At 34.5% G+C, this 14,415-nt stretch overlaps 2 protein-coding genes across 2 annotated transcripts in view; one reads left to right on the top strand and one right to left on the bottom strand.

The window, feature by feature from the left end:
- LOC106460322 (calcium channel flower-like) overlaps positions 1-7,589 on the bottom strand; it is a 91,524-nt gene extending 83,935 nt beyond the window's left edge. The window contains exon 1 of the mRNA XM_022387028.1: positions 7,223-7,589. The gene's annotated coding sequence lies outside the window, so the exon portion shown is untranslated. The remainder of the gene's footprint in view (positions 1-7,222) is intronic.
- LOC106460318 (aromatic-L-amino-acid decarboxylase-like) overlaps positions 1-14,415 on the top strand; it is a 48,215-nt gene that overhangs the window by 9,558 nt on the left and 24,242 nt on the right. Inside the window, exon 2 of the mRNA XM_013920010.2 lies at positions 2,849-3,076. Within this exon, the coding sequence (XP_013775464.1) occupies positions 2,876-3,076 (201 nt within the window). The 5' untranslated portion in view covers positions 2,849-2,875. The remainder of the gene's footprint in view (positions 1-2,848; positions 3,077-14,415) is intronic.

The following is a 14,415-nucleotide window of genomic DNA, read 5'->3' as shown; positions in this document are numbered from 1 at the left end:
CGTGGAGGGCAGAGCACAGATAGCCCATTGTGTAGCTTTGTGCATAACTATAAACCAACTTACATCGTTTACACTAGAATTATGATTTTTTTTTAGCTTATACTAAACACTATTGTGTTCCCAAGTGCTCTTAAAGTGCTTTTCTGTCGTACTGAAGCCATTGCGAAAACTTCACACATTTTTTTGGCTAAAGTGGGAAAAGAAAGATGAACACTTTGGCTCTTTAGCAAGTTCCAAGTTCTCCACTTTAGCAACAATTTTTAAAGGTATTGGTAGTTTTACAAGTTGTGAAACACTCGAAAATGGTAATTAGGTGCTCAAATAAGGCTATAACTCAACTTTAACAGTTACTTGTAATCATCATAGAGTAATAGACTGAATGCGGCAGCCATTTTTTCTCGGCCCTTCTCTACATACCAAGCACTACTGGGCTTAGTGATACATTACAATTACTCTCATACACATCAGTTCTCCAGTAGGTCAGCGATAAGTTTACGGACTTACAACGCTAAAGTCTGGAGTTCGGTTCTCTGATGTAGACATAGCAGATAGCCCAATGTGGCTTTACTCTAAAACAAACAACAACAGCTAATACACTGAACACACAGACTGTTTACTTACCCACGTAAATCCTATACAGCCCAGACCCCCACTTAAGATGTCAGCACAAATGGCAGGGAAAGAGTTGGCTGTGGGAAAGAAAGAATGAAAATGTGGAGAATGCCAGTGGGTCATCTGAAAAAAAAATTTTCATATTAAATATAATATTATTATAATACTCACACACTTAGCATTTATATGCAACAGTAATACAATTGAGGTTTTGTTTTCGCCTTTTGTGTGACTATGGAGGTTTTAAGTATATTATAAAGGATTAAACTCAACGTATGCTGCAGAAGTATTTTTTCTTTCACTGATATTGTATTAATCGTGATTGCGTGACGTAAAGAGAAGCTTCGGATATATGGATGTCAAGAAACATAAAGACTGTTGAAAGTTCTATACAGAAGATAAGAGCGAGCTTATCACAGGCTCATTGTAAAACCATGTATGTATTCATGAGCCTCACCATACACGGCACTGGGATCCAGTCAGTTTCACACTAAATAATGCGATCGCATGAACCCACATATAGAATGAACAGATAAAGAGAGTATTATGAATACATATCACATACATTAATGTCTAAACACACACGTACAATAACGAACATCTAAACTTGACCATTATATATATATATATATATACGTTAAAGCGCTGCAACTAGTTTTTAACCAGCTCCGAAGTCGATATAAACTAAATAAACTGAAATTATTTTCACACTTCAACGTGTTTTTCTTATAGTACACACTTGATAAGCTAATTTTTAATACTTTTTTACTATATTCCACTCTTTAGTTTGTAGCCTGTAGCTATTTCCTCGAAAGGAGACCAAAGGCCCCCTGGAGGGATCGCCTGTTTTAACAACTCGCACCACTAATGTGTTGTCTGTCAGTCAGTCAGTAGACACTAAAATGATGTCACATAAGGGACGCTTAAAGTTGCAATATGTACTATCGTGACGTTAGTAAAAAATGTGCGCATGCCATGGATCACTCTGTAGGCTACAACACAACATAACAATATTTGTGACGGCCAATCCCACTATTCGTTGGTAAAAGAGTAGCCCAAGAGTTGGCGGTGGGTGGTGATGACTAGCTGTCTTCCCTCTAGTCTTACACTGCTAAATTAGGGACGGCTAGCGCAGATAGCCCTCGTGTAGCTTTGCGCGAAATTCGAAAACAAACAAACTATTTAGCTTACAAAAATCGGGGTTCTATATCCGCGGTGGGCACAACGCAAATAACTTTTTTGTGTAGCTTTTTGCTTAAGTATACATTTTTTATGACAGTGAGTTCGCATTGAGAAAGTAAATTCATCTATCGACTGAAAAATAACACCTAAAAATGTAAAATATAATAAACGTGTTGATTATCAATTTAAAATTGCAAAAATGATAATATTAATGAATAAACAACACATTGATGTGTAATTCTTAATTAATAATTATTGTGTGGACACAATTAAACGAAAAATTAGCTGTTTTATCCATTATCTTTGGGGTTTTCTATTCAATTCCGTTGGGACGGATAAGATGACTTGCAGGTTTTGGTGAGAAATAAAGACTTGATGGATCACTGGGGTGAAGAAGGTATAAGAGCTCATATGTAATAATTTATACAATACATTAAAACAAAACACCTGTAGTTCCATTGAATATGGATATTAAAACAAGTATTTTATCTTTGGATAATCGAGATTCAAACTTGCCTTACCGGAACTTAAAATTCACACTTAGTTAAATAAGTTCCTTTCTTCCACAAAAAGTGGAAGAAACATGTCAACTCTGTCATCCGCGGGGAACCGAACTTCGGATTTTTTCGTTGTAAGTTCCGAAAGCTACCGCTGTTCCACATCAGACCGAATTAAATAAAACGATCTCCTATTGTCTCACTCGTTGTGTTGAACAGTCAAACTATCTAACCACTAAAATATTAACTTGCCAACCGATTGCCTTGGTTACCTCTGACTGTGGTTTATTTTTTATGTCTGGTGATTAATTAAGCTCTCTAACATTACATTCAAAGTTATATAGTATAGTTTTTAAAATGCTCAATATCTAGTGTTTTAATATTTTTTTACGTCAACTGTAAATAACAAAACTTGTTTTTCACAAAAATGCCAAAATAACTCGTATATTTTTTTCCACGGGTAAAATAACCGGTTTTTCTAACTTAAGTTTTTTTCAGTGAACGGCGTTGCAAAGCATATAGTAAAATACAGTGACTTCATTGTATATTTTATGCAGAATAGTTGGTTGATTTAATACGTCGAAATGGAGGCAGAAGAATTTCGTCGCTGTGGAAAGCAAATGGTTGATTTTGTAGCAGACTACATCTCCAACATCCGGGATCGACGAGTGGTTCCTGATGTTCACCCGGGCTACATCCTAGAACTCATCCCTGATCAGGCCCCTGATGAAGGGGAATCCTGGGAAGAAGTTTTTAAAGATATTGAACGAGTTATAATGCCAGGCGTGAGTAAATGTTTATTCAATGTACTTTTAGCTTTTTTTTTTTTTGATAATTTCAAATTTTGTTCTCTTTGTCATCACATATTTCAAATTTTATACATAAGAAACCATGGGAAATAAATGTATTTGAAGATTCAGTCGAAAAATAATTTTTCAGTATTCAGAACGGTAAAACCATTCTTGGAAACATTACAAAAAAGCAACTCAAACAGTATTCAGAACGGTAAAACCATTCTTGTAAACATTACAATAAAGCAACTCAAACAGTATTCAGAACGGTAAAACCATTCTTGTAAACATTACAATAAAGCAACTCAAACAGTATTCAGAACGGTAAAACCATTCTTGTAAACATTACAATAAAGCAACTCAAACGAATACATCACGATATAATATTTTCGTGATTGGGAATACTCCTTATTTAGGAGTTGTCATGTGTTCCTAAGTGTATTCTCCGCAAAAAACAACAAAAAGTTATTCTGCTGTAGTGAACTGAAAATATCACAGGAAATAAAACTTGTTCTTATCTCAAGGACGGAGTTAAATGCTCATGTTCCCCAATATGTCGTCGATGAGCTTACGCACGTACAACGCCAAAATTCGGGGTTCGATTCCCTGCGGCGGACAAAGCGCAGACAGCCCACTGTGTAGCTTTGCGCTAAAACGCGGAAGCAAATAAACGAAACCATCATAAATTACCAAAAGTAAACACAACCAAAAAAAATATGATAAGTTACAAGAAAGATAAACCTAGTTAAAGAGGGATTTTTTGTTAATTCTAAGTTTAATATAGTATGAATACACGTTAATGCTACGAAACGTGGCTGTCACGCTACATAAAAAATTCCAGCGAGTTTGTATCAGCTTGAAAAATCAACTTTGCACATTGTACACAATCATAGTAATGTAAGGATAAACCGATCATATACTTACCTGATTTCAGCAATAAACATAGATTCGAGGACCTGGTTTGAAAAAGGATAGGTGTAGTATCTTGTCTCAGGTGGCATAAAACAGACCAGCGTCAGTGCGAAAGTAGAAGAAATAAAGACTATTCATAACGGTAACAAAAGAATTAGATACAAACCGGCTCATCGTCAAAATGATGTGGTTGTGACTTGTAGTAATTTGTCTCAGGTGGTATAAAACAGACCAGCGTCGGTGCGAAGGCAGACAAATAAATACTATTCATAACAGTAAAAAAAAAAAAAGAATTAAATACAAATCGGCTGATCGTCAAAATGATGTGGTTGTGACTTGTAGTAATTTGTCCCAGGTGGCATAAAACAGACCAGCGTCGGTGCGAAGGCAGACAAATAAATACTATTCATAACGGTAAGCCCCCCCCCCACCCCCAGTAGCACAGCGGTATGTCTGCGGACTTACAACGCTAGAATCCGGGTTTCGATACCCGTGGTGGGCAGAGCACATATAGTCCATTGTGCAGCTTTGTGCTTAACTACAAACAAAGAAACAAACATGACGGTAAAAAAAGAATTATATACAAACCGGTTGATCGTCAAAATGATGTGATTGTGACTTAAATCGATACACTGAATTCAACCCTGAAGTACATGGAAGAAAAACTACATGTAAATGAAAAAGAGAAATGAAAACAAACTGGACTAGAAATAGAAGTCTGTTCCAAGTCACAAAGTAGTCCTTCACACACTCAAGGTAAAGTATAGGTTACAACTAATCCATGAAACAGACACTGCTAAAGAAGGAAACACCTGGGGCTAAATTTAGCATGTCACTTCGACCAAATTTAATACGTTCCAGATCAGAATTTTGGAAAAAATTAAAAATTGTGTCGGTCTGATATATACATACACACGCACACTATGGGAGACCAAGGTTAAGGTATGAGACATTTGTACAATACCACTCAATACCATTGCATAGTTTTGACCACCAAAAATTTTAAGAACACTATTTTCGAAAATTTTCAACTTGTAAACCTAATCTATCTGGGTCTGCACAATACATGATCAACGCAAGAGTCATTCAGTTTCGAAGCTTCGTTGAAAGTGCTAGATGTTATAAGCTTGAATATCGTTTATATAGTTCTATTATATATAAATCCGACTATATGAATTCCCAATATGTTAATTGACTGCATTGTTTTGATGTACTTCTGTTGTTAAAAATTATATTGTTGTGGTTGTCACGTGCTACGGCCAGGTGTAGGTTACTGGTTTAATGGCCAGGATAAGGGCTGAAGCTCAAAGGTTCGAGAGACGATATGCTTCTAAAAGCCCCCAAAGTTGAAATAATAACAGTGACATCGATTCTGACTTTTGATTTAAATTATAGCCACGTAGGATGAAAATACTGCTCTTTGGTTGTCCTTTGTCTCTGGTCAGCATATGGAAATTAAGGATAGCCAGCTTGGCCATTAATCCCACGTGTCATATGAGGTGTTCTTTAGGTTGAAAATACCAAATACCGTCACGTGTTTTTAATATTAAAGAGTCTTATTAGCTTTGATATACGGAAACATCTGTTAGCTGAGTTCTTGCACAGATCTTAAAATATAACGTTCATAAATAGAGACATCGGCTCATGTAGATACGTAGATCTTGAAAGTCGAGTTGTTCAAAACATGAAAATGGCGTTGATAACTGGACCAAAATAAATATATGCTGAAGCTTTTGGCCAGACACTAACCATAGCAGAATCGTCTGGAAAATGATCTATAGGAAATAGTACAGCTTATAAAATGAGTCAGATCAACGTAGGCCGGTAAGGCGATCACTGATTGGCATGTCCTTCAGCCAATCAGGAAATATCACAGACCTATTGAAGGATAGGTTCAAGTTTTTGTAATGTTGGAATTTGGGGTTTGATCCCATGGGACGAACACATCGCGGATTATTTACCGTACAGATTGGTGATAAAACAAGTAAAAGACGCTGTTTAGAAAAAAAAAATACACAATTTAACGGTCGAAGGACAGCTTAGTGCAGGTTAAAATTAAATGTTAATTTTTGTGTGTGTAAATCTCCACTATTATTAGCAGTATTTTAGTGTAAGTCAACTGTGATGGCACTTTTTATTTTTTTATATTAATGAGTATATATCTCGGATATATTATACTTTTATTAGTTTATTTTAGTTGATAATTTTAAACTTCCCGTATGAAAACAAATATTTTAATCATAATGGTACGGAATTCGAAAAAAAAGTTAATTACTATGGTATTTACGTTTATCTTCTTGGCGTCTTTCTGTTAAATTTGTAGTAATAAAGCCGTTATAGCATGAACAAGTTACCTTTAGGTTTCTTTCAGATATCTACGCTAGCCGTACCTAATTTTGAACTAACAAACTAATTAAAAGGCAACTAGTCAACAGCACCCACCGCTAACTCTTAGGATACTCTAATCGAACAGTGAGATTTACTGTCCATCTCGTCCCCCTGTGGATCAATGTTAAGTTTACGGACTTACAACGCTAAAATATGTGGTTCGCTTCTCCACGGTGGACACAGCAGATAGCCCATGTGATTTTGCTCTAATGATAGACAAATCTTACTCTCCTAAAGCCCTCACGCTCCCAAGGCTCGTAACACAATTTGTCGGTAAGGACCACGAATCATGAACCCCGGATTCACAGTTCAAGCACGTTAACCACTAGGTGACAGTCGTCCGACGAAGTTAAGCATGAAAGTCTTATCGTGTTAAGGATATATAAATATATATATTGGCAACTGTATTTAATACCAATAAATACTATAGAACGTAATTTTAGTACCAACAAATATCATGAAACGTAAAATTAATACCAATTAATCATCATGAAACGTATTATTAATACCGATTAAGCATCATGGAACGCAATATTAATACCAATTAAACATCATGGAACGTAATTGCATGCATTTTCAAGAAGAATAAGTATTTTATGCAAATCAGCAAGAATTCTACACTATTTTTAATTTTGATTCCAACGTTTATCCTGAAGTATATCAGAGAATAAGGATGATATACGCTATATACGTGTTTCACAATTCAATAAAAAACCAGTTTCTACCTCATTGTAATCTTAAGGACCTTTTAACTTCCACCACTCATATCTTAACTTTGTAGATATAGTGTAATATTTTACGTCCGACCCAGAAATCAAGTAAATATACAATTTTCCAAACCTTAATCCTCCGTAATGCTTTGGATGACAGAAGTTGATAGAGCGTGAAAAGCCAGGCCGGGATTTAATAAATGAACCATCATTGTCGGTGGTTCGTATATCGATCTTTTGGAAACCACTGCTCTTTCTCGCCACAAACTGACATTAGTAAGTCAAGAGTTTGGTGTAAGTAGAGAAGACTAGTTGAGTGCAGCTTTAATGGAGACATCCTGCTTCCACGTTCTATACAGTTCTTACAATACCGCCACTGCAATGGAAGCACTTTTAATGGATTAGGAAATGACGTTTTGAAAACTAGTGAATTGATAGCCCTTTACACTAGAGAAGAGGCCAACGTAAGAATACGAATACTCTAGAGCGACGATAAAACTTTTGGTTAAGTAGAATTTCTTCTTTTATCAAACATTCAGAATCTTGATTTTTGTTTTCCTGTGAGGGTAGTCTCCTGTATAGAAAATATAGCAATCGTTTCTATTATACATAAAATGGCTAGCCAAAGCTTTACCGTACTATCTTTTTTATTAAGTATAAACAGGTTAGCCTCCGTGAGGTATAACAAGAATAAACTACTGAAGCCCATAATTGAGTGATTGCTGTGGAAGGTTGTTATTTTGACACAGTGTATTATTATCGTTTTTATACTTTCAGTGTGATTTAATATGTGGACCCCGCCGGTACTGAGCGGCATAAAAACAAGCTGATAATTTGAGGGTTAATGATTTGCGGATTTTACCACTGTTTATATAACCCTTTACGGATTTTACCATTGTTTATATAACCCAAGTTCCATGTGTAAGGCACGATTCCTTACCGACTCAGTATTTATGTGATTTATATCTATTAAAACTTGCTAGAGAAACACCTTTTTTATTCTATGATTTCTGACAATCAATATAAGAACAGTAAGGTTTGCATAGTATCTGCTTGCTTACTCTGATTGGTTGTGAACTGTTTTTGTGGCGTGCCAAATTAATACAGTTCCCTCTTGAGGCATAACTGTGAAATTATCAAACTTGTTAAAACTGTAAAAAGAGTGAAAAATAAGGAACACATGGTCGCGTATACGTGTTCGAGAAATAAACTGAACACTGAGTAACAATACGCTTATAAGATCTATCCAGTTGCCTTGTATACTTTAAATTAGAAAACAGAACGTTACTCGTTCTTAAATTCATGTTTATTCGGGTGTACGTATGTAAGGGTGTAAGCTAGTGAATAGCTTCATCGCCCAGTATTTCAATGTTATCGACCTCAGGATTGATGCACGAAGGTGCTGCTCTGAGTTTCGGAATCCTCTGCTGGTCATAAAATTGATTTTGCTGGTTGGTGTGAGCCTAGGTGTATAAATCAGAACCTGTCTGTGGAGATTTTTCGTTATGATCTAATAAATAATGACAAGGACTGGCAACGGACAAGTTTTTTTCTTTTTTGTTTAGATTAGAATCTTATTGACATGCTGGTTTTGATTTTTATAATAACTTCCATCACTGTTATACAGTGCTGACTTGATTACCTATATACAACAGATGTAATTCATATATTAGAACTGTTTACTTACTTATAAATTTGAGTGAACTGAAAAGACGGACAGTCTTTGACATTCTTTGAATTATGTAACACAAAAGAGAATATAAAAACTGAACCCGATAACCTAGATCTTTAATTCACAAGTGTAAAAGTAATTTTTATTTAAATATTAGAATTACTATGTTTTAGTAAAGTGGTGCTTATGTACAGATGTTTTATTGATTCAAGCAACCTGGCTTGAAGCAAGTAGCTTCACACATTTAGGACAGTTGTTGTTGTTTTCACAGTGTACAGCTACACAGTGGATTATCTGTAGCATTTCCACCGCGGGGAATCGAACCACGGATTTTAGCATTGTAAGTCCGTAAAGTTTCCACTGCATTTAGTAAAAACAAATAGTCATGGTCAAAATGTTTGCATTTTATTCTTCACTGATGTTATTGTCTACATGCACGGAGTAGTTATTGAATAAATGCCCGATTAGTAACAGAGAAGGTAGCGTATGATCGGACAAACATGTACGAGTTGTTATTCTGGTCTGTATAAGTTGTTTTGAGCATTTGTTCGTCAAAACACACATACACATCTGTTTTGTATAAAAGAGTGTGCTTTTAGTAGAATCTTATTCGAAACAGATCAATGCCTTGTTCAGACAATTTTTCTTCACTCGGTGTAGAATCATTCCTTGTCACGTGCCAGAAGTTATAGGGCGTCAAATTGTTCAACTGTCCAGAAATGGTATGAAACAAACGGACATTGCCAGAACAGTAGGGTACCCTCAGTGTACTGTATCCAGAATCCTGAAACGTCATCGTATTACAGGAATCATTATTCCAGGAAAATATACTGGTAGACATTGGAAAACTACTGTCCGAGATGACCATGTTTTGATCAGATTAACATGTCAGGGTCGAAAGAAGTCTTGCAATACCTTACGACAGGAATGGCATGAACACATTCATTCCAGGATATCCAGAAGAACAGTGAATAAGAGACTGACCAAGCCAGATTATTTTGCAAGAAGAGCTGTCAGAAAACCGATATTAACCAGAATTCACCGCCGTCACCGTGTTACTTGGGCAAGACAGAATTGCAGCTTACAGTTAGGCGACATGATAGGTGAAATGTTGAACTACACATCTTTCTACAGGTGTCTGATAAAATTGTTTGCTGTTCTAATAAATCGTTCATGATGTCATAGAACCTGTCTCGTTATACAAATTACATATCTAGATGTTAAATATAATATGCATTTTTCATTTTGATAGTGCTAAGTGTATTTGTATTTCATATTATAATAATGATCTTATTTGTTACAAAATATGAAAACATTTTGGCCAAGACTGTATAACTATAGGCTACAAGCTGAAGATGGGAACATAGCAGACTAGTAAAACAATAGGTTACAAGATAATGAGGGGTAATATGGCAAACTTGTAAAACTATAGATTACAAGCTAAATAGGAGGAATATAGCAGACTAGTAAAAACTATAGGCTTCGAGCTAAATAGGGAAAATATAGCAGACTAGTAAAATTATGGGTTACAAGCTAAAGAGAGGTAATATAATACTATAGTAAACTATAAATTACAAGCTAAAGAGGGGTAATATAGCATTGTAGTAAAACTATCGGGTACAAGCTAAAGAGAGGGAATATAGCAGACTAGTAAAACTATCGGTTACAAGCTAAAGAGGAAAATATAACAGGCTATTAAAACTATAGGCTACAAGCTAAAGAGGTAACTATAGCAGATTAGTAAAACTATAGGCTATAAGCTAAAGAGAGGGGATAAGTTTTCGTTTGTTTATTGTTAAGCCCAAAGCTACACAATTGGCTATTTGAGCTGTGCCCTCCATGGCATCAAAATCTGGTTTCTAGCGTTATAAGCTTTCAGACTGATCCGTTGAGTTATAATAGGCTTTCTTTTACTACATAAGACTGAGTATCTTGTCCACCTTGGTAATCTTCTATACTTTAAAATGTGTTAGTGAGAGTACCTTTCGAGTTTAAAATGAGCTTAAGATGTTAAATAGACTTTTATGTTTTATGTTCATCAGACGACTTGCTTTTTTCATCATTCTTTCTTGAAAACTATCTTCTTTATGGAACAATTTTCATCAGTGTAGCTACAAAATATAGAGGACGATATAGCAGAATAATACTAGATGTACTTCCCCGAAAGTAAATAAAACCAAAATTAAGAGTAACATTTATAACGCCCCCACGGCTGAAAGGGCGAGCATGTTTGGTGGGAGGCGGATTCGAACCCGCGACCCTCAGATTGCAGTAACATCAAGGAAGAAAAGTAAGCAATTGTTTAAACAAGTTCAATCAACAAATATATGAGATTACAATACACCAAAAAAAGAAATGTCATAGTAGACCTGGAATACCACCAGCCTTTGAGGAAAGGAATATGGAAAAAACTGCACCAGGATTTACAACGAAAACGTTTGTAAGACAGAGGAGTAAGTTGAAAAGGAAGATACTTCAATTCAATTTCTTGGTGAAATGCAAAAGAAATAACACCAATCCAAAGTTTATACAAGTGAAAAGTAACATGAAAGGAAAGAAAATCGACCACTGTTTACACAAGATTAAGCAACAGATATTGAGGATTACGATACAACAATAAAGAAGTTTCATAGCAAACCTAGAGTTCAAAGTGTATCAATTACATTTGGCGGCAGCAAAAGAAAATAGACAAAACTGGTTAGAATGTGAAAATTTCTATTGGATTCGTACGAAGAAAGACATTGATAAATATAAAATAAAATTAGATCATAAATTCAATAAGTTCATAGAAAAAGAAAAAGGAAATCAAAGTAAGTTAAGAACATTACCAGAAAAATATAAGAATATTTTAGATATAAACTTAAAATAGTTAATAATTCGAATGAAACGTTAAATACTAAATAACAGGAAGTGTTAGAAAAAGGCTTGGGTTTTGCACGTAGGTTAACAAGTAATAGTAAGGAAGAAATTATAACAAATATTGAAACTGAGTTAAGTAAAGTAAGAAGTCCTAATGACGTAAAGGCTGTTAGAATAGAATGTCATAAAATTATTAAAAAATTCAAACCGAACTATAATAAATGAAATGTTGATTACAAAATCAATAGAAGAAAATAGTAATATAATCGTTTGTAAAGCACATAAAGGGGAACAAACCGTAATACTTAACAAAGGTGATTATGACAAGGGGGTAGAAGACATATTGAAAGAAAGTACATATGAAAAGCTTAAGAATAGCCCAATAAACAAATATCATGAAAACATAAAAACTAGTGTTAAGAATAGCCTAATTTTAACTCCTGAAGAGAAAAAATGTTTAGTACCATGTAGATTTATTGCACCAAGGTTTTACGTAATACCAAAAATACATAAAAACAATAACAGTTTTAGGCCCATAGTATCAAATATAGGTTCATCATCTTATGAAATAGCAAAATTTATAACACGTAACTGTATAACAAATATACAGTCAGAAATTCTAAAAATTTGTAGAGAAGATTGAAAACCTAAAATTAGAAAAGGAAGATTTATTGGTATCATTTGATGTAATATCGTTGTTTACTAAAACACCACTAGATGACGCTATTAGATGTTTTGAGAATAGATTAATAGAAAACAGAGTACCAACAGTCGAAATTATAGATATATTGAAATTAACAAGAGTGTGTGTAGATAATCCATTTTTCCTAGTTAATCAAAATTATTATAAACAGAAAGAGGGTTTATCTATGGGATCCCCTTGTCGCCGTTGTTATGTGACCTTTATATGGATAGTTTTGAAAATTAAGCTTTAAATAACGCTAAATTTAAGCCAGAAGTTTAGATATGTAGATGACACATTCGTGGTGTGGCGACATGGCAACAGCAAACTACAAGAATTTTTTAGTTATTTAAACAGTAAAGAACCAGCAATTCAATTCCCGTGTGAAATTGAAGAAAATAATAGCATTAATTTCTTAGACGTATTAGTTAGGAAAGAAGCAGAAGGTAACTTAGAAACATCAGTTTATATAAAACCTTTTGTTGTTGTTATGCCGCCACACAAAGAATCATGTCATATAAAAAACCCAAAAAATATCAGCATTTTATACATATGTTTATAGAGCTTTAAAAATATGTTCAAGACAGGAATATTTAAAGAATGGCCCCCCAGTGGCACAGCGGCATGTCTGCGGACTTACGACGCTCGAAACCGGGTTTCGATACCCGTGGTGGGCAGAGCACAGATAGCCCATTGTGTAGCTTTGTGCATAACTACAAAACAAACAAACAATTTAAAGAATGAATTGTTGTTAATTAAGTATATAGATATTGATAGAGGATTTGAACCAAATATAGTAGACAAAGCATTTGAGAAGTTTAACAAAAATGCAAATTCAGTTAAAAATACCACATTACAATCTGCTTATGAAAAAAAAACAAAAAAGAAACTCTAAGTTTGCCTTACGTTCCAGGTTTAACAAGTCAGTTATATAAAGTATTCAAAAAGTATCAGAATTTTTACCCTATCTTCAAACAAATAGATAAGATAAAAGATATGATAAGGAATGCTAAAGACAGAATAGAATTAACAGATAAGACAAGATAGAATGTGAATGTGGTAGTTTTTATATTGGTCAAACTAAAAGATATTTAAAATATAGATCGCAAGAACACAATAGTTACATAAGAAATAATAAAATAGAAATGTCAGCTATAGCCGAACATGTAAAAACTACCCAACGTACAATATTATGGGAAAAAACTTTAGTTTTAGCTCAGCCTCGAAGTTTTATATCATTAAATATTAGAGAAACATTAGAAATAATGAAACATAAAAAAACAAAATCAAGTATTAAATAGAAATGAAAGACCAGCAATTCAATATGTTGATATATGGCGAGATATATTATACTTTCTTTATGGAAATATCGAAATAACAATGAAGTAATGCGACAAGGGGGAAAGTATAAAATAGTCTTGTAAGTTACTCCTGAGGATGACGTAGATCACGTCGAAACATGTACTTGTAGAGATACTTTAAAGTGGAAGCCGTACGGCTTCAATAAAGTTTTTATTGTGTAAATATAAAACGTTGTTTTTAATTACTTATTATAATTTTAAAAAAATAAACACAAGTGCCGGTAGTGCATGTTTAAGAAATGGTTATAACTCAAGGAACGACTCTTTCATGGCGGCTGTTGGAATAGAAACTTCATCTGAGCTTCTGTATTATTGCAATAGTGACTGCCAATTTTTTCATTGTATTCCTCCTAATGTAATGGAGCAAAAAATATAACAGTTCAAAAGATTGGCTTAACTTTAAAGTAAAACAAACACAGTATATCAAGATTTATACACAGAAACATTCAAATGTCAATGTTCTTATAAATATTTATATGTAGTTAATTCCACATAGCAAACAGTTACCAAGTAATAACAGATTATGAACAACCTACCAAACTTAAAAACAGCTGTTACATAATATTTCGGGCCCGGGCTGGCCAGGTGGCTAGGGCGCTCGACTCGCAATCTGTGGGTCGCGAGCTCGAATCCCCGTCACACCAAGCGTGCTCGCCCTTTCAGCCTTTTACACGAGGGAAGGCAGCTAGTCATCACAACCCACCGCCAACTTTTGGGCTACTCTTTTACCAATGAATAGTAGGATTGAG

This window comes from Limulus polyphemus, unplaced genomic scaffold, assembly GCF_000517525.1.
Source record: "Limulus polyphemus unplaced genomic scaffold, Limulus_polyphemus-2.1.2 Scaffold751, whole genome shotgun sequence".
Taxonomy (NCBI): Eukaryota; Metazoa; Arthropoda; class Merostomata; order Xiphosura; family Limulidae; genus Limulus; species Limulus polyphemus.
This window is presented reverse-complemented; position numbering and strand designations above follow the sequence as displayed.